The 21679-nt window shown below is 37.4% G+C and overlaps 2 protein-coding genes across 2 annotated transcripts; one reads left to right on the top strand and one right to left on the bottom strand.

Annotated features, from left to right (window-relative positions):
• The first annotated feature begins 215 nt into the window (after nucleotides 1-215).
• LOC115926436 (tripartite motif-containing protein 59-like) lies at nucleotides 216-2048 on the top strand. The gene has a single exon (XM_030991146.1). It carries the CDS (start codon nucleotides 216-218, stop codon nucleotides 2046-2048), a length of 1833 nt encoding a protein of 610 aa, XP_030847006.1.
• Nucleotides 2049-7321: 5273 nt separating this feature from the next.
• LOC115926435 (UDP-glucuronosyltransferase 2B17-like) lies at nucleotides 7322-9387 on the bottom strand. Its single transcript, XM_030991145.1, has 2 exons — nucleotides 8001-9387; nucleotides 7322-7341 (listed from the first exon to the last, which is right to left on the bottom strand). Exons 1-2 carry the CDS (start codon nucleotides 9385-9387, stop codon nucleotides 7322-7324), a joined length of 1407 nt encoding a protein of 468 aa, XP_030847005.1.
• Nucleotides 9388-21679: the final 12292 nt, after the last annotated feature.

Here is a 21679-nt window from a genome sequence, read left to right as displayed (position 1 = left end):
TACGTACATAGTACATTCAGTTGATGAATAACATGCTTTTTTTTTAATCAACATATAACGGAAAATCATATTTTGTACGCATTATATTCTGTAGGAAAAAGGTGTGAGGAAAATGATAAACCCTCCCCTTTAATACGATCAGATGAACCAAAGCTACACTAATCATCTTTGATTTCCCCTTTTCTTTCATCTCGTATTCCTGTAGAATTCGAATCATGGCTGATACATTAAAGAATGTTATTGCTCAGAGTCTGGAGTGTCCTGTATGTCTGAATACCTTCACCGATCCCAAGATCCTATCTTGTTCTCACACCTACTGCAAGGCCTGCCTGGAAAATCTCTTGGGATGCAATGGTAACGACCAGATGCTCCGATGCCCTGTCTGCAGAGCTGAAACCCAGGTCCCAAACCAAGAAGTCAGCAAATTACCGGCAAATCTGGCTTTGAAGTCTCTCATAGAGGACATGAATAATCAATATCAGTTTTGCTCGAATCAGTGTAAATCCGAGGACAAGCCCCAAGCTGTTGTCTACTGTCAAGACTGTGGCAGGTATTTCTGTTTCACTTGCCACAACTTACACTCTCAGTGGCCAGTCTTCATCAGTCATGAGGTTTTAGCCATGAGTGAGATCGTATCAGGAAAGGTGTCAGTACGTAGATACCGTAAATGCAGAAAACACCCAAAAGAGGATGAGGAGTGCTTCTGTTCCAACTGCAGGAGATTTGCCTGCTTCAGGTGTGTTGTCATGGAACATACAAACGAAGGACATCGGGTCATCGAGGCAGCTGTTTATGAAAGCAGCCATATGAAGAGTATCGAGGACCTCAAATCCAAGGCTGACAAGAAACGCTCTTGCTTTCAGAAATACGTTGATTTCATTGATGAACAGAAGGAGCGTGTGAACAATGTTCAGAAGCAGTGTACATATGATATCAACAAAGCATTTGAAGAATCAGTCCGGCAGTTGACAGAGAAGAAAGAAATCCTCATTGGTGAAGTCAAGGGTATGACCGAAGGAGTAGAGAAAGAACTGGACGAAATGAAGAAATCGGCTCAGGAGCACATCACTCATTTGACTACCATAGCTGACGTGGTAACCAATAAGACAAAGATACCGTTAGATATGGATGCTTTGGCTGCACACGACACTCTATGTCAAGGCTTACAGAAGGCCTTGAAACAAGAAGATCCTGACTACAAGCAGCCAAGGCAATCGAGCAAGAAAGGAAAAAGAATCAGTTTTAAGAGAAACATTGGAATGAACGAGGAAGCTCTCGGTAAGATCGCAATTGCAGTTGCAAAGACCATTGCTTTGCCTACCAAGGATAGCATGTATGCCATGGTTAGTACACCAGACTGTAAGATGGCAGTGTGCTGTTGGACAGGTGGCGTGGAGATCTTCTCTGCTGATGGTCAGCACCAGCAGCAAGTTTTTGAGGACGTTAACATTCGTGGAGTAGGGTTCCTCTCTAATGATCGGTATGTTCTACTTGATTACTCAAACAATATCACACTTTACACACCAGAGTACACAAAGTTGAATATAATGTTTGAGACTCTGAGTGACGATGAAGGTGGATTTGGTAACCTCACTGTAGACGGTGATGATCAGATCTATGTTAGCTACAGGATTGCTGAAAAGATCCAGATATTCTCACCAGCAGGTGGGAAGGCGATCAGGGAGATACCATGTAATGGGTATATACCTTATCAGATTACTAATTATAATGATTACCTAATCACCGGATCTGATGATACAATACGTTTGATTGACAAACAAGGTGTTGTAAAATATCAATTAACGAAATCATGGGATTACCTAATCGCTGCTGTGTCTCAATGGAATACAATCCTGATAGCCAACGTGAAGAACGACGTAGGTTTGGTCAGCATTGATGAGTACACTAACAAGCTGAAGCATGTCCAGAACCTCGTTACTGATTACGAGATTGAGAAAAATGACAGAGGGTGCTGGTACATTCTCCAGCAGTACCGATCAGGAGAGATCGCTTTCTGCACTCCTGATAGACTCTATATATTCCACTGAAAAAAATGGATGATTTCTAATGGACTCATTCTAACTTGAACTGTATGATATCAGGAGGGGGAGGGGTGCCATGTGTGCGACCGGATAATTTTAAAGGTAAAAACGGGCATGCTGAAAAATTTAAAGAAACATAATATTTCGTTTTAAACGGACCCATGCCCGCTCCCTTTTTCAGAAGCTTCCAACAGGCCTTTTGTTTCTGTGACTTCATAAAGTGTAGATAACATCTAGTGGATTCATTTATATTTGTTACTACGTAAATTGGAGTTTTCGTGACTGTTTTAGAAATGACATTCCTAGATCATGTAGATTTATTTGAATGATTGAAATTTTCTAATATTTTTTTAAAGTAACCTTTCCTTCAATATACTTCTGAGGTGTTTGCCTTTCAGGATTTTGTCGTTGATGAAGACTATACATTTTTTTCAAAGGCTAGCTGTTGAAAATGTATAAATGATATAGACACATTTCAATTATGTACTATTTTACAGTCGGAGATAAAAATCCTAGTGGTGGACTCAATATTTATTGCCGTTTAATACAATTAATTTTTTATTTTTGTATTTACTACAATGCATTTCAGATCACTGCCCGATTAATCATACTAGATTTCATCTTTTACCCAGAATCATGAGAAAAAAATGCCACTTGTTCAAAATAACTTCTACTTCTTACACTTTCTCGAGTTGTGTACTAAAGAGTGTAAGAGTACTGAAAGTCAACGTATTGATTGTATGATATATGTTGTAAAAGTATTGTCAAACTAAATGTCAGAATAAGGGTTTATGTTTTAATTTAATGGACTGTGATATCTTGTCTTCTGATTTCCATTTTTACATTCCGTCTGGCAAAGTACATCGGAGAAATGGCATGGAACTTGTCAATACCCGATTCATTTATGCACTTTTTGGAGATATTTCGTTTTGTCTGTGTTTCCATTTCTTTCAGTATATAGTATGTATTAGAAAAGAATCTCACTGATTTTAATGAAAGCAGAACAATTAGAGATATTGGTCTTTTTAAAGTTTAAGACAAATCTGACAATGTGTGATTCTAAAGCTACTCTCTGTACGGTTTGTACAATATACAATGTAAAGATTTCATTAAACATCATCCAACCATTTTTCTTTGTCATACCAACAGGTGTATGGCCCAAATATGACGTTGTAAACTATTACCGGTCCTCCTGTGTGTAAATCAAGTTCAGTTTCATCCAAACTTAAACATAAAAAAATTAAAATAGGGACATTTTCTATACAAAGCAAATGGAGAGGTGATCGCAGTTAAGGTTGCCGATATGTAGGGGCTTAACATTTTACAGTTGCATTAATTTCTTTTTTAAAATCTTTTTTAATTCCCCCGTTTCTTCGATTTTTTTCATCAGTGTGATGTAAGGTGGACTTCATTTTTATTTATGCCTCCGCTACAAAGTAGCTGGAGGCATTATGTTTTCGGGTAGTCCGTCCGTACGTCCCGTTCTCGCTTGTTATGCATTCCTGATATTTTGGAACGAGAAAAGCCCTTTTCATGTACATGACCGGGTATGGTGGCTCAATGGTTAGAGCGTCCGCCTCATGAACGGGAGGTCGTGGGTTCGATCCCCGGCCGACTCATACCAAAGACTTATAACAATGGGACCTTCTGCCTTCTAGCTAGGCGCTCAGCATATTAGATTGGAGAAGGGTAATAGTAACATGTTATGTTATGCAGGGCCCGCTGGGAGAGCAGTTTTATAACTGAAGTGGCTACCCTGGGTAAATAAAACGTTATTATTAGTAGTAGTAGTAGTAGTATCCACCGGGAATGCTGTTCATTTTTGTTTCTTCACTATATCCATAACTTTGTATTAGTCTTTGTCTCTTTCAAATCATGTATTTCTTTGACCTTGTTTACCTTTCTTCGCGTGCCATTGCTCATAACATGTTTATTGGACGCCACAAAGCTTTTTATTTTGTTTTGTTTTGATTGTGTTTGTACTTTCTCTCTATGTATAATTATTTGTTTGTTTGTTATTGTCTGTCTTTTACTTTAATAGGTTCCAATTCATGGGTGGTAGATGCTAGACGTTTATTTTCTCATGTACATTAAATATGTCAATCGGAAGTGAGTCTTAAAATACACTATAATTTGTTTGTATTTTTATTTCTCTTTCTCTCTAATGTTTTTTTTAAAGACTAAGTGTGCATGATTATTTGTTTGTTTGTTTTTGTCTGTCTTTTACTTTAATAGGTTCCAATTCATGGGTGGTGGATGCTAGACGTTTATTTTCTCATGTACATTTAATATGTCAATTGGAAGTGAGTCTTAAAATACACTATAATTTGTTTGTATTTTTATTTCTCTTTCTCTCTAATGTTTTTTTAAAGACTAAGTGTGTATGATTATTTGTTTGTTTGTTTTTGTCTGTCTTTTACTTGGGTTCCAATTCATGGGTGTTAGATGATCAAGACGTTTATTTTCTCATGTATATTCAATATGTCAATTTGAAATGATGTCTTAAAATACACTATAATGATGTTGAACTTTTCGAATGAGTCGTATGTTATGTAGCTTTCAATTATAGTATGTAATGATCAATTACTGTTGAATGTTTATCAAATATATATTTGTAAAATCTGTGAATGATGGAAATAAAATACCGCGTAAAACAAACAAAAAATACGTAATCTATCAGAATTTGAAATATAAAAAGTTGCTATAACGACCATGACGTTGTAGATGTACATGATTCTTAACTTTAAGCATCTGAAGAATTTGGGGGAACTGAAATCGCTATACACAAAGATAATTATGCAATGCTGATTGTCGTATTTTAACATGTGGTTATTATCAAGCAGTGTACATGGGTAACTTTGTATTGTTTCGTCTGTGCATTGAGGAGTTTGTGTGGCGAGGGTAATAACTTCGACTTTCCGTCACGTTTTTGCTATTTTATCAACAGCAACATAAAAAGTCTATTTCAAAGAAATATATTTCAGAGGTTTACCAACTTGGCTTCAACTAAGATAATGATGAATCAAGATTTGAACCGAAATAACTAAGCAAACATAAAAAGTAATTAAAACAAAAACAACTAAAAGTTACTCTTGCAAAATATTAATCTAATTTGATTTTTTTTCTTTCATTGATCTGTTGTATAATATCGCGCACTGTGATGCGTATTTTTTTGTGGTAGGAATGTTGTGTTTTTGTCATGTCATTATAATCTGGTACAAACATTATTATGAGAAATGTATACATTGCCGATTTCTAGGTGATTATCGTCGTTACGTACATTGAAACTTATTACATGACTTTTTATATCAATAAAATAATATGGCTGACAAATGTGTACAGGCAACAACAAACAGACACGTGAATGCAATGAGTTTATTGTCAGTGTCCGTTCCGATGGTGGAATGTGAATTATAAAAGCTATAATGAAAGTTCATGATGAAGGGGGAAAACTGTTGCCGAAAGAGATTTTTAAGATTGATCGAAAGGGGAGGGGCAAGTAGACATAAAATGTGTAGAGAGGTTAGTAAGAGAGATAGGACTGGGTAGGGGAAGACTATTAATCATTACAATGATGATCATGATTCGAGAAGTAAAATCCTATCATTTCAAGTTTGCTCATTGAATTATAGTTGCAGTTTTATTGTCCTTCATGACACTTCTTCGAAATGATAATCTCAAATGATGATATAAAAGAATTTTAAATTATATCTACGCTTTGACAATGATATACGAGATGAACGTTTAACTTTGGTGGCTGTTGTTCGGTGAATCTCCGTGTACTCTGTAAAAGAATATGACCATTTGATTAAATTATAGTCATTCAGAATCAAAAAAAGAATTACCTTTGATTGTATGATTTCTTATTAAATTCATGATTGCAATCGAATTCCCCTTTGACATGAAAGCAGTACATAAACGAGGTAAATTGCAGATTAATTGAATAATCGTTAATGTAGCACAAAATTAGTGCAACAATGAAAATTGCAAAGAAGATTTAGCAATGTATATATCGAGTTAGGTGAAAGCAGCGAATTACACTTCAGCATCTCAACAAACTATTCGAACATACTTTATACATGTATTTTCACCTTGAAAATTTCCCTGGGAGAATTTATCAGAGTTCACTTTTATCTAAACTAAGTTTCACGTTTGTACAGTGAATCACGTGTATAAGCATATCAATGAATACAATTTGCGTCCAATGGCAATCTTCTTTTTGAGATATCAAAAACAAATATTTTTGGAAAAGGTGCAAACTGCAAAAGATGTTTCAGGGTGCGTTTAAGCTCAATTTTGAAGGCAGAATGAGCGATTTGAAACGCACATCGTAAACGCTCATCGTAATCGCAGTTCCACGGTGTACTGTTTATGCTCACTTCTCTGGCTCCTCCAGGCAATTCTCACTGGGTGGCCTTAATTGGACTTGCAGCTGGATTCGCAAACCTGCACTGTGCATGCTACGTAGACCCACTAGAGGTCAGTGCGTTGACCCCATTTAAACGCGTTTACAAATTGTAAACGCACCTTTTTGTGAGTTTACGATCGGCGATCGTGATCGCCGTTTTTCGGTGATTCTACAAAAGTGAGAAAGAACGCAACCGTGTTTTGAACTAAACGCATAACAGATGCCTGATTCTGCCCCCCCCCCCCCCCCCCCAGTGGCTACGTGCCTGCATGTTGAACAGAAAATGTATCTTGGTCCTTATCAAATATCGGTGCTTTGCAATTGAATAGCTAATTATAAAAAATAGACCTACATTTTAGGCTATAAACATGCACCCAAAACATTCAAATATAAATGTGAGCTTCATACATCGTTTTAGTGTAAAAGCTAAGGTCACGTGCTAAACAATTATTTACCAAGGAAGGACCTTCATAATGGAAAATGAAAATGTCACATTTCATGAAATATTTCAGGAATCGCAGGAATAGTTTGCGATATCGTACATGATAATAGGACACTGTTCATTCAGGAGGACCAATGAAACGTGTACTGAATAGCAATCAATTGAATCAATTTGTAGGTCCTAACGAAGACATCAATTCATTTGATTGTTTACGCGTCTTTGTTAGCATGACATGTATAAGAAAAGAATAATGTTTGCCGACATGCCTGATACATATATCAACAATTATTGAATATGTCTCTGTCAATAAAAAAGTGAACAAATGTAAAAGTCAATGACACTATATAAACGAAACTACTAATTTTGGAATTGTATGTGACAATATAACTCTTCATTATCTTTAGAATATGGGCAGAATTTGAAACTGATCTATCGACTCAAGAACTCAACTATTTCAGAAAATGGACAAGAAATAATTCTGCTATCAAAGATATCAAGAAATCATTTTTTGACATTGCTATGCTTAAGTAAAAATAGATTTGTGAATTTATTACATTAAAGTCGAGCGTATTCTTCACTTCTTTTGTCTAACTACAATGTTGGACTGTTGCTTTTAATACACTCAAAACATATTGCTAATGACAAAAATTAAGGCTGCAATCTTTTTGCTGCGTAATTTCATATCAATAAAGGAATGACGTACAAAGAAATACAAATGCATTACAAAATACATTATTCATTCAGGATTTGCTTTGGCATTATTTTGTCTAATTTGCTAATCTTCTTCTTCTTCTTTCATAATTTGATGGCAATCAGTCATCCTTGACAATTGTTGCTAATGAATGTCTCATTTGTTTTATCCTCTCTCTCTCTCTTAATTGATAATTATTTATATACTTAATGTATTTTTCTTCCTTTTGCATCCCTAACAAAATGATATACATATATCTCTTAGCTAAATTTACAATAAAAATCCGAAAATCAACCACAATCCCTATTACATGAAAATACGGTCAATCACGTTTACTTTTCACGATTCTCTTTCGAGAGCAACACCATCTCATAGAACGTTTAATGATAAAGAATAAGATCACAACGAGAAGTATACCAAAAGCAGCGATATCAAGTAGGTATATCTGAAAGAATGCTAGGTTATGAGTAGGTGGGTGAAGGTGACCACCACCATGTTTGATCACGTGTTCAATCCAGAATGCAGCCGTGTTCGCTGGTGGCATTGGACGATCACGAAAGATGGCAGAAAGACGCTTGGCGTTCGTAGAATAGCTTGGGTTTTCAAGGACTTCGTTGAGTTGTAGGTAAATGTAATCCGCACTCATTCGGTCTTTGTCAATCTTGGTACCAAGTCCATTAGCCAGCACTCTGGCTGCAACGTCATGTTGATCAGCGCCCAGAGGCATAACGACAAGGGGTACGCCGTGGTACAACGCCTCCAGGAATCCGTTGTTTCCCCCATGATAGAGCACTGCTCGAGTCTTAGGATGCCCAAGCAGATCATTCAAGGGTAACCATTTCATCGCTTTGATGCTATCAGGTATCTTGTATGGAGGGGGCTCTTTCAAATGAAGAAGAACTTTGTGTGGGAGTCTACTGAAAGCGTCGATGAACATGCGAATGATGTCGGGTCTACTTTTTGTTATTGAGGCAAAATATGTACCGAGAGAGAACAGAACGACACCGTGTTTGCCCGATGATTGCATGAAGTTCTCTAAATCATTGTCGAGGGCTTCGGCTGGTCTTGTTGTAAGTCCACCAACTGGAATGATGTTTGGCATCATGGCAAAGGGAAATTCGACCGAGAAATCACTATTGATGAGGAAAAGGTCAACATGATTACTGATGGTGGATTTCAACCGAGGATCTAGATCATATTCATCCACCAGACCAGTGGAAAATCCATTGATCACCATTTTATTTCCCCAAAACACAAAGAAGAGGTAGGTGACGGTATTCCTGAATCTTTGTAAAAATGTCATGTCAGATGTGAATGACGTCAGTGGTGCCGGTTGGTAAGAGGTCATAAATGGAGAGCCTGCTTCTTGAAATATATAAGAAAGTGGTGTCATGGGTGCAAGCACTATGGCATGAAGGTTCTCGGTACCTCTTTGTCTATCAAGAAAGGGCGTAACATACACACCACACGACCATACCACATCGACGACAAAAGCATCGAATTTCTCCATACGGTCTAGCAATCTTTGATCTTTGAAAACGGATTCACAAGCTTCTCTATTTACAGAAATGAACATATCCATCATCTCAGCCATGTGCTTCATGCTGTTTTCAGCAAATGTGAATTCTGCTATCTTATTCGATATGTCATCCATTATCTTCTTCAGACCAGAAAGATGGAACATTTCGTAGCTGACGATCGTAGCCGCGTGCTCGGGATCCATGGCGCGGTCGGAATACTCGTCTGAAATGAGGAAGGTCACATTATGACCTCTCTTCACCAGACTCTTTCCGACTGCAACCATCGTAAAATAATGGCTGCCATCTCCAAAGACGCCAGAGAGAAGAATGTTCGCTGATTCCACATTGCTCAGAGCTAAGAGTAACCCCACAGCAACCAGAATATGTCGGACTCTCAGAGAGAACATAGTGTTGTCTACTCCTTCCTGTTATATATAATACTATATGATTAATTGAGTTTAAAGATTTAACTCTGGAATTCAGACTTCTTTAAGAAAACATAATTCAGGATTCATCAATTTATTTTGCAATTCCGGCAACGTAGGCCTATAGGACACGATCATGTGAACCCCATTCTTCCCGCCCTTCTCTGGTAAGTTCATGGGACAACCAGGGCCTACGACATTTTTTGCGGGTCTCTTTGACCCATGTATTATTTTATGAGGTCAGGGCGGATCCAGGGGGTGAGCAAGGGAGGGGGGGGGGGTTGCTGCATAAAATGACATGATTTCCCGGGATTTTTTTTCTCTCGATTTAGTAATTATACTTTATGCGTTTGTTGGAAAATTATAAATTCCAAAATTTACAGCTAGGCAATAATATGCTTATTGAGGAACCTACATGTCAGGGCCGGCGGAAAGGCAGGGCTCGGGGGGCTAGAGTCCCCCTCACTTTTTTTGAAAAAGCAGGTTAAAGAGAAATAGAAAGAAAGAGAAACAGAAAGAAAGAATAGTGACCTGCCAGTGTCACAATTAAATGAGGTATAAAAATATGCTCAATGCCTAAAACCCTGAATCTGCACCCCTGGACCTCACCAGGGACCCAAAGGCGGGCCCCTGGATAATCATCTGACCGTAATTTAATTCTTAAAACCACTGAGCTTTTGGGGGCTTCGCCTCCTGGACCCCAATCGAATGAATGACCTGCCAGTTGCACAAAAAGAGTTATCAAAGTATGCCCCCATCTGACCGTGATTAAATGCCTAAAATCCCTGAGATTCCCGGAGCTCTACCCCCTGGACCCCACCAAGGGCCCTAAGGCGGGCCCCTGATGCTCATCTGACCGTTATTTAATTCTTAAAACCCCTGAGCTTCTGGTAGCTCTGCCCCCTAGACCCCAAGCCAATTAATGACCTGCCAGCTACACAAAATAAGTTATCAAAATATGCCTCATATGACCGTGATTAAATGCCTAAAACCTCTGAGCTTCCGGGGCTCTGCCCCCTGGACTCCACCAAGGGCCCTAAAGCGGGCCCCTGAATACTCATCTGACCGTAATTTAACGCTTAAAACCCCTGAGCTTCCGGGGGGGCACCGCCTCTGGACCCAAGCCAATTTAGTGACCTGCCAGTACCACAAATAAGTTATCAATATATGCTTCATCTGACCCCCCCCCCCCCCCTTTGCCCCTGTACCCCCACGTCAATTTATGCTCCACTCACCGTTCGCTCTACCTGCTCGTAAATACTTTAGCTCCCCCCCCCCCCCCAAACTTTGAAAACGGCCTGCATGCCAGTGTAACATGTAAAAGTAGTGGTGATGGGGATTTTTTTTCTGCCCCCCCCCCCCCTCGTCCAAACGTTTTTGCTCGATCCTTACGCCACTGTATCAACTTGCCATAGAAATTGTCAATTTACTTTTTAGAATGAAAGAGCTTCAAGATGGCTCCCCCCCCCCCCCCCCCGAGGGGCTCGTCCCTTCGAACCCGACCCCTACTAAAAACCACACCACTTTAAAATTCCTTCCGACGGGCCTGACTTTAAGCACCTGAAGAATTTGGGGGAACCAAAATATTCACAAAGATAATTATGCAATGCTGACTGTTGTATTTTTACATTTGGTTATTATTAAGCAATGGATGTGAAAACTAATGAAAGCATGAAAGGTAATACTTTGAATTGAATTGAATTGCAGTATTTTGTTCACATCAGGACAAAAATAAGATAGAAACAAAATAAATAGGATACTAGGGTGTTTGAATCGGGTGGTGGTTGCACGTCCCCGAATATTTTATCTGTCAATTTAAAAATTGTGGAGAGGGGGGGGGACTGCAGTCCCTTTGCCCCCTGTCCTGTAGGCCTATGGTATTAAGGCAACATAGCCCATAAACAACACCAAACTATAATTGATCGAACAACGTCTTAGCTCTCTCTACCAGACAATGGTGAGTGCAATAAAGGTAAAGTTATAACATTGAACATCTTCTTTAATTTTTTCCTTTCCGGATGTGTTTAGCATGTTTAGCGCCATCTCCAACATTCTAACTGTAATCTCGATGGAGGACCGCTCCACGAGACTTTGGCAACAGTAATTCGACTCGAAATTTAGAATCTTTTGTAATGATGGGGGGAGGGGGTAACAGTAATATAATTCACAATGGTATATATTTGCTCGACAGACGCTCGACAAAATGAGATCGAGTTTTTATTGGGTGATCACTTTTTGGACGATTAAAATCTAAATGTCAAAGGTTGCTGGAAATTCCCAGTTCCTAAAAATAGACCGAGAGACTGAATACATACATGTATATAACACCACTTTAATGAACAGTGAACCAGTACATTGCAACGGCAAAGAGTATACACGTATATTTTTAATGATTTGATTGAACACTTATAGACTGATCGATATGTAATAACGGAAAAAGAGGTGAGTAAATTGAAATGTCCTGTTATTTCCAAAAGAAATGCAGTGACAATTTACAATAATTTCGTTTACATTGTTGTAGGCCTACATGTATATAACTTTATTCGGCTGACGCCCCGACAAACAATTTGAGGCTTTCTTTGTATCAGTGGTTCATATAATCATCATTTTCCTTTGGCTGAAATAGGTGGGTCTCGAACTAGATGGCCCGAATTCACAAAGCAAGGTTTAGCTCAGACCAAGGTTTAAGTTTAAACCTCCTTTTGTTTCGCCAAACCTCCTTTTGTTATTTACAAACCAGGTTTATAAATAACAAAAGGAGGTTTGACGAAACAAAAGGAGGTTTAAACTTAAACCTTGGTCTGAGCTAAACCTTGCTTTGTGAATTCGGGCCGATGTGTTTAGGGTGATAAATGGAGGGCGATTGAGCTAAGGCTAACCAAGTATAACTTTTTACTTTTCGTTTGTTCTGTGGAAAAACGACGATTTTGGTACGTTGCAGTGATTTAAATTACAAATAGACTGCATGCAGGTTGAATGCACATGGTAAATATTCAGGTTAGTATGTGATTCTTAATATAGCTAACATTTCAGCTAGTGAATCAGCCAAACCAGAGCAATCTATATCATTCCTAACATGTAGTTTTTAGCTTCTACCAACCTTAAATTTGTTATGCAAGCTTATAATTCCTCTTTAAAAACATGATTTTGTTTTTGTTGTAATAGTATATATTCTAGTGTGCATAAGTATATCTATATAGTACTGCTTTTTATACGTCATTTCCGTTTAAAGGTCACAAGTTTCTAATACTTAGTTTTAGATTAATTAAGAAATAATGTAATGACTATTTTTCCAATGCCAAAGTAATGACGTGTGAGTGGTTAACTACATTTCTGAGACTTATGTTTAAAATCTTTCTTTTGTTTTCCAAGGTTTACCTGTGGGCTTCAAGTGGTAGAAAATTATTATGATTTTTATTTATACGCCAGATTTTTACAAAATGTCCACTTGCATGTTTAGTTGCGATACATGAAGAGGTGTTGTGGTTTATTCTAGTATAGGCTACTTGTTGGTAAATCACGTGGTTCGCGGTTCAAGTCCCACCACGGCACTAATGTAATTGGCAAGACAGTGCTCCAGATAGATCACTTTCCACCCATCCCAAGTGTATAGTGAATGGATATCCGGTAGGAAGAAATTCCGTGGATGCTTACAGGTACATTATTATATGGTTGGCTAAAGACGGGGTAGTAATATGATTGCAGGGCCCCGGGAAAAACAGTATGTGTACTGATGAGGATCTAGGTAAACAAGGCATCGTTGTAATTATAATGATTATTGTTATTTTTGTTGATATAATTATTATCATTATCATTTTTATTATCATTATTATTATCATCATCAACATTATTGTTATTATTAGCATTATTATTATTATCATCTTCATTTCCCCCTCATTATAATGTACATTATCTGAAGAGTGGCCAAGGAAACAGTTTGTTTTTAAATTCATCTTTCATTACTTCATTTAGTTGATAAATAACATGATTTTCTTTATAAAATCAAGATGTAAAGGAAAATCATATTTTGTACACATTATATTCTGGAGGAAAAAGGCGTGAGGAAAATGATTTAAACTCCTCTTTAATACGATCAAATTAATAAAAGCTACACTTTTTTCTTCCTTTTCTTTCATTTCGTATTCCTGTAGAATTCGAATCATGGCTGATACATTAAAGAATGTTATTGCCCAGAGTCTGGAGTGTCCTGTATGTCTGAATACCTTCACCGATCCCAAGATCCTACCTTGTTCTCACACCTACTGCAAGGCCTGTCTGGACAACCTCTTGGTATGCCATGGTAACGACCAAATGCTCCGATGCCCTGTCTGCAGAGCTAAAACCCAGGTCCCAAACCAAGAAGTCAGCAAATTACCGGCAAATCTGGCTTTGAAGTCTCTCATAGAGGACATGCAGAATCAATATCAGTTTTGCTCGAATTGTAAATCCGAGGACAGGCCCGAAGCTGTTGTCTACTGTCAAGACTGTGGCAGGTATTTCTGTATCACTTGCCACAACAAACACTCTCAGTGGCCAGTCTTCATCAGTCATGAAGTCTTAGCCATGAGTGAGATCGTATCAGGGAAGGTGTCTGTACGTAGATAGCGTAAATGCAGAAAACACCCAAAAGAGGATGAGGAGTGCTTCTGTTCCGCCTGCAGGAGATTTGCCTGCTTCAGGTGTGTTGTCATGGAGCATACAAATGAAGGACATCGGGTCATCGAGGCAGCTGTTTATGAAAGCAGCCATTTGAAGAGTATCAAGGACCTCAAATCGAAGGTGGACAAGAAACGCTCTTGCTTTCAGAAATACGTTGATTTCATTGATGAACAGAAGGACCATGTGAGCAATGTTCAGAAGCAGTGTACAGATGATATCATCAAAGCATTTGAAGAGTCATTCCGACAGTTGACAAAGAAGAAAGAAATCCTCATTGGTGAAGTCAAAGGTATGACCGAAGGGGTAGAGAAAAAACTGGACGAAATGCAGAAATCGGCTCAGGAGCACATCACTCACTTGACCACCATAGCTGACGTGGTAACCAATAAGACAAAGATACCGTTAGATATGGATGCTTTGGCTGCACACGACACTCTATGTCAAGACTTACAGGAGGCCTTGAAACAAAAAGATCCTGACTACAAGCAACCGAGACAATCGATCAAGAAAGGAAAAAGTGTCAGTTTCTTGAAGAGAAACGTTGGAATGGACGAGCTAGGTCTTGGTAAGATCGTAAATGCAGTTGCAAGGAACATCGCTTTGCCTACCAAGGATATTATGGCTGCCATGGTTGGTACACCAGACGGTAGGATGGCAGTGGCATGTTGTACAGGTGGCGTGGAGATTTTCTCTGCTGATGGTCAGCACCAGCAGACAGTTCTCAATGATGTTAATAATTATGGAGTAGGGTTCCTCTCTGATGATCGGTATGTTGTACTTCATGGCTCAAACAATATCATACTGTACACACTAGATTACACAAAGTTGAATGTAATGTTTGAGACTCTGAGTTGCGATGAAGGTGGATTACCTAACATCACTGTAGACGATGATGATCAGATCTATGTTAGCTACAGGAAAGCTAAAAAGATCCAGGTATTCTCACCAGCAGGTGGGAAGGCGATCAGGGAGATACCATGTGATGAGTATATACCTATGCAGATTTCTAATTATAATGATTACCTGATCACTGAATCTGGTGAAACAATACGATTGATTGACAAGCAAGGTGTTGTAAAATATCAATTAATAAAATCAGAGGATTACCTAACTGCTGCTGTGTCTCAAGAGAATACAATCCTGATAGCCACCGTGAAGCACGACGTAGGTTTGGTCAGCATTGATGAGTACACTAACAAGCTGAAACATGTCCAGAACCTCGTCGTTGATTACAAGATCGAGAAGAATGAGAGAGGGCCGTGGTACACTCTCCAGCAGTACCGATCAGGAGAGATCGCTTTCTGCACTCATGATAGACTCTATATATTCCACTGAACATAATGGACGACTCATCCTTGCTTGCACAGTATGATATCAATGTCTTCAGGCCCGTAGAGGAGGAGGGGGTGCGATGTGTGCGACCGGATATTTATTTAGGTTAAAACGGGCATGCTGAAAAATTTAGAGTAACATAACATTTCGTTTAAAAAACGGACCCATTCACGCCCCCCTTTTTTCAGAAGCTGCTAACAGGACTTTTGTTTCAGTGACTTCATAAAGTGTATATATATATAACATCTAGTGAAATCATTTATATTTTTTACTAGGTGAATTGGACTATTTCAGAAATGACATTCCTAGTTCATGTAGATCAATTTGAATGATTTAAATTTTCTTAAAATATAAAAAAAATGACCTTTCTTTTAATATACTTCCGATGTGTTTGTCTTTCAAGATTTTATTGTTGATGCCGACTCAACATTAAATTGTGTTTGTATGTTATAGACACAATTCAATTATGAACTATTTTACAGTCGGAGATAATCAATCCTAGTAATGGACTCTATATTTTTGCCGTTTAATACAATTTATTTTCTTTTTTTTATTTACTACAATGCATTTCAGCACCATATCCGATTAATCATACTAGATTTTATTTTTTACCCAGAATCATGAGAAGAAATTCCCCCTTTTCAAAATAACTTCTACTTCTTACACTTTCTCGAGTTGTGTACTAAAGAGTGTAAGAGTACTAAAAGTCAACGTATTGATTGTATGATATATGTTGTAAAAGTATTGTCAAACCAAATGTCTAAATAAGGGTTTATGTTTTGATTTAATGAACTGTGATATCTTGTTTTCTGTTTTCCATGTTTACATTCCGTCTGGCAAAGAACATTGTAGAAATGGCATGGAACTTGACATCAATATTTTCACTATATATTATATTTTATGATATTCATATCATATTTCAGCATATTTAATCATAATTTGTCATGGTTATAATCCTTTGATATTTCTTTACAATATGTTTTTTCAAACCAACTTATAACAAACTTTATATTTACGTATACATGCATACGAATTTCATATTATTTATCTCTTTTCGGTGTGTCATCAGTAATTCTACTATTTCGTTATTCTTTATATGATATATGGTTTTGTTGTTATGATTACTTTGTATCTTTTTTGTATATGCACGGTCCCGTTTTAAAACAGTCATTTAGCTGAACAGGGCCTTTACCGTGAATAAATAAATGAATCAAAACAAATCAAATACCCAAATATTCATTTATTCACTTTTTGGAGATATTTTTTTTGTGCTTCCATTTCTCTCATCTTATATTATAGTATTTATTAGAAAGGTATCTCACTGATTTCTATGAAAGCAGAACAATTAGAGATATTGGTCTTTATAAATTTTAGAAAAATCTGAAAATTTGTTATTCTAAAGCTACTCTCTGTGTACGCTTTGGACGATGTACAATGTAAAGATTTCATTACACACCCTCCCGCCATTTTCATTGTCATACCTATGGCCCAAATATGAAATTGTAAACATGTTCTTACAGGTCCTCCTGTGTGTAAATCAAGTACATTATCATCAAAACAAAAACGGGGACATTTCCCATACTAAACAAATGGAAAGGCGATCGCAGTTAGGTTTGATGATATAATAGGGGCTTAAAACTTTACAATTGCATTAATTTCTCTTTTTTTAATCTCTTTTAATTCCCCCGTTTCTTAGATTTTCTTCATCAACGTGATGTCATGTGGACTTCCATTTGTATTATGTATTCATGTATCCCTAACTTTGTATAAGTCTTTGTCTCTTTCAAATCATGTATTTCTTTGACCTTTTTTACCTTTCTGCGCGTGCCATTGCGTGTACTTAATCTAACAGAATATGAAATATAAAAGCTACTATAACCACTAGGACGTTATGTACATGTATTTGATTATTAACTTTAAGCATCTGAAGAATGTAGGGGAACTGAAATCGCTATACACAAAGATAATTATGCAATGCTGACTGTTTTTTTAAATAATTTTGATTATTAACCCTAATATGGCCGGGGGCCATTATGCCCTCCCCCCCCCCCCCCTCCACGATTTTTCCGATTGCTCGGGAACGACTTTTTTCTTTCGAGCGAAAATCGCTCATTTTTGTGATTTTTGTACAAAACATATGGAAATGTCATTTTTCCCCCACCCCCAATAAAATTCAAACGTGGTTTATTTCTAATTCGATAACAGTGATTTACAAATGTTGCTGAAATGACATGATTTTCCGAGGGGGGGGGGGGGGGGTTCTCACTTTTTTTAAAAATAATTTTTACTTTTGTATGCGTTTGTTGAAAAACGATGAATTCCCAAATTTGTAGTCGGGCAAAAACAACTTAAAATGCCTCTTTTTACATAGGAAAGGTGCCCCTTTTACTTCAAATAATTGCCCTACTCAAATCTGGGAGATACCCATTTTACTTTAACAAGAGCCCTTTTCTTTTGTTATAAGTGACCCTTCCTCTTCAGATAAGTACCCCTTTTTATTCTTGATGAGTGCCCCTTCTCACCTCTGTAATGCCGCCTTTCATTTTGACACGTGCCCCCCCCCTGTTTTTGCTTTCTTATGAGTGCCCTTTTTTTCCTATAAACGCCCTTTTTTTAAAGAGCCATCTCCCATTCTGATAAATGCCCCTACTCACACCTTTGATAACTACTCTATCAAAATCGCAAAGGTGCCCCTTTTCCTACGACAAGCCCCAATTTTCCTTTGTAATAATTGCCTCTTTCTTTTCTCACAAGCCTATTCATCTCAGGTGAGAGCCCCTTTTCAGGTACAATAAGTGCTCCTTACCGTCTCTCATAAGTGCCTATTCACTTCTTGTAATTGCCCCATTTCAAATCTGAGAGGGGTCCCAGATATGTTGACAAGTGCCTCTTTTTATTCCTATAAGTGCCCCTTTTCATCTCTAGTGAGTGCCCTGAGTCAAATTTGAGAGATGATCCCTTTAACTTTGTAATAAATGCCCGTTTCCATCTCTGATAAGAGCCCCTGTTATTTTGACACGTGGTCCCTTATTCTTCATAATAAGTGCCATTTTCCCTTTGGATATGTGCCCCTTTTTCCTTTTACCATAAAATGTGCTCATAATTTAAAGCAGCTAAAAGCAATTTTGTTCCATTAATTTCGCCCAAAGCTTGGTCGCTACGCTCACTCGCATTTAAAGTTGATATAAATAAATTTCTTCTTAAATATCTTTTCAGTCTTTCGTGGTTATATTGTGCTTAAAACCCCATCAGAATTGTTTCCCCCCCCCCCCCCCCTCTTTATAAGATATAGTTTTTCGTACTGCGACCTCACAGATCTTTAAAATGTTGCTATATGAAATGTACTCCGGTTTCTCATGCAGATATAATGTCTATTCAATCTTCCTCAAAATTTAGCACGACTTTGAATCTTTCTCCTTACTACATGCATGTAGATCATTTTCCTGTTTTCTGGACATTAGACAATATTCAGCAGTACGGTAGCCACCCAAACTTTCATGAGGTATTGTAAATACTTGTATTAATTACTTTTAATATTGATTCACATCGAACTCTTTCTGAATCTTACTTATCGCACATTTTGAAAGAGCCTTGTGCAAGAAAGGGCAATCCATCCTTAGTAATAATTTCATTTTGTTAAAGCAAGAAATGATACAGAACGGAGAAAGAGAACTCTGTGGCTTCTACACATGGACTAAAATTCAAGCCCGAGAATCCCTAAAGCCGCACTTAAAATGCTTTATGCCAGATATAAGAGTATTTGGGGGATTCACAGAAAGTTTAAGGGTACGGACCAATTTTGTCGACAGGCGGGTAAGGGTGCAAGGGGGAGGTAAAGTCTTGCTCGATAATCAACTTCCAGATTTAAGGAAAAATAGTCACAAAGTGTTATAATGCCAGTCTTGCCATTTTATTGGCATGTGTATATATATATATATATCTCTCATCAAGATATAAGGGAATATCATATTTCGGACGCGTTGTTATGATGTAGGGGAAGGCGTGAGGAAAATGATAAACACTCCTCTTTAAAGGGCCACTCTAAACCAACTAACATAGCCTTTCAAAACTTGAACACACCCCTACTTATTAATATTCCAGGCTCTGATTTTTCAGAAAATCTATAAATTGACCAAAAAGTGATAATAACCATCGTTTTTCAGAGTTCTCACTCTTGCTGGGCTACACCCCTCGTAAAAAAGGTAATACTGTCACGTGGCTTGATGACGCATTTGACGTCATTACGGGTATGTCCGATTTGATAATTTGATAATTTCATAATTAGGAATTACGAAATTGCCAGAAACGTACTGGATTATCAAGTGCATATTATTTTTCGGATAAATGTATTTTTCCCCAATTAATATCATAGTTTGCCTTTTTAAAGACATTTAAAAGCCTAAATCAACCTCCTGTTCATCCGAGAGGCGCCTCATCAAAACTGGGCTTTTTTTCCTAGGCGTTCTCTTAAAGCTAGATTCCAGAATTATTGATGATTTCTAAGAAAAATCATTATCATGTTCGGAATGTCCGTAAAAAATTATTCTACTTGTCTTTTTTTCATTTTTGAGCCCGTTTTGGTTAGAGTGGCCCTTTAATACGAACAGATGAATCAATGCTTCACTAAACCTTCATCATGCTCTTAAAATTGCTTTTATCATTATTTATGTATACATTTGCTCACATAATTATTTTGCTGATGTGAAAACTAATGAAAGCATGAAAGAAAATAAATGTTACTTTAAATTGAATTAAATTGAATTGCAGTATTTTTTTAAACATCTGGACAGAAATAAGATATCACCAAAATAAAAAGGATACTAGGGTGTTTAAATAGTATTCACCTGTCATAATCGAGTGGTGGCTGCACGTGCCCGAATATGTTATTTCAAATGTTAAAACTTGTGGGGGAGGGATTGCTGCAGCCCCCTCAGCCCCTTGTAATGTGGGGCTATGGTATTAAGGCAAAATGGCCCCTAAACCATTCTCTAAACTATAAGTGATCGAACAACTTCTTAGCTCTTTCAACCAGATGATGGTTGATCCAGTTTTTTTAGTATAAGATCAAATATATTTTATACTTTTCATCTTTCCGGCCGGATATCTATTTAGCACGTTTACCGCCATCTTCGACATTCCAAATGTTATCTCAAAGGAGAACCGTTTCACGATACTTTGGCAACAGTAATATGACTCGAAATTTAGAATCTTTTGTAATGGTGGGGGGGGGGGTAACAGTAATATAAAGCACACTGGTATATATTTGCTCGACAGACGCTCGACAAAATGAGGTCGAGATTTTAATGGGCGATCACTTTTTGGACGATAAAAATCTCAATCTGCTTGTATGTCAAAGGTTGCTGGGAATTCCCAGTTACTAAAAATAGACCTAGAGACTGAATACATACATGTATATAGCACCACTTATGAACAGTGAACCATTACATTGCAATGGCAAAGAGTATACATGTTTACTGATTCCTAAAATCATAATTTTCCTTTGGCTGAAATATGTGGGTCTCGGTCTAGATGTCTTTGTGGTGATAACATTACCGAATAGCGATTGTGCTAAGGCCAAGACAAAACTTTTTACTGTTCGTTTGTCCTGTGGAAAACGCCTATTTTGGTACGTTGCAGTGATTTAAATTACAAATAGATTTGAATGCACATGGTAAATATTCATGTTAGTATGTGATTCTTAGTAAAGCCAACATTTCAGCTAATGATTCTGCCAAACCAAAGCAATCTATATAATTTCCTCTTTACAAACATGATGATTTTTTTTGTTAATAGTATATATTCCAGTATTCATGAGTACATGTATATATTGCTTTTGATACGACATCAAATATTTGTTTTCGTTCAAAGGTAACAAGTTTCTAATATTTGGCTCTAGATTAAATTAAGAAATAATGTAATGATTATTTTTCCAGTGCCAAAGTGACGATATGTAAATGGTAGACTACATTTAATTTGTTTGGTTTTCCACAGTTTACCTATAATCATGGGCTTCAAGTGGTGGAAAATTATTATGATTTGTATTATTTTATATACGTCAGATTTTCAAAAAATGTCTACTAGCATGATTAGTTGCGATACATGAAGAGGTGTGGTCTATTCTAGAGGATAGGTCGTTTGTTTGTGAATCACATAGTTCGCG

The sequence above is a fragment of the Strongylocentrotus purpuratus genome, unplaced genomic scaffold (assembly GCF_000002235.5).
Source record: "Strongylocentrotus purpuratus isolate Spur 01 unplaced genomic scaffold, Spur_5.0 spur5_scaffold_2, whole genome shotgun sequence".
Lineage (NCBI taxonomy): Eukaryota > Metazoa > Echinodermata > Echinoidea > Camarodonta > Strongylocentrotidae > Strongylocentrotus > Strongylocentrotus purpuratus.
The sequence above is the reverse complement of the archived record's forward strand: the minus strand, read 5'-3'. Positions and strand labels throughout refer to the sequence as shown.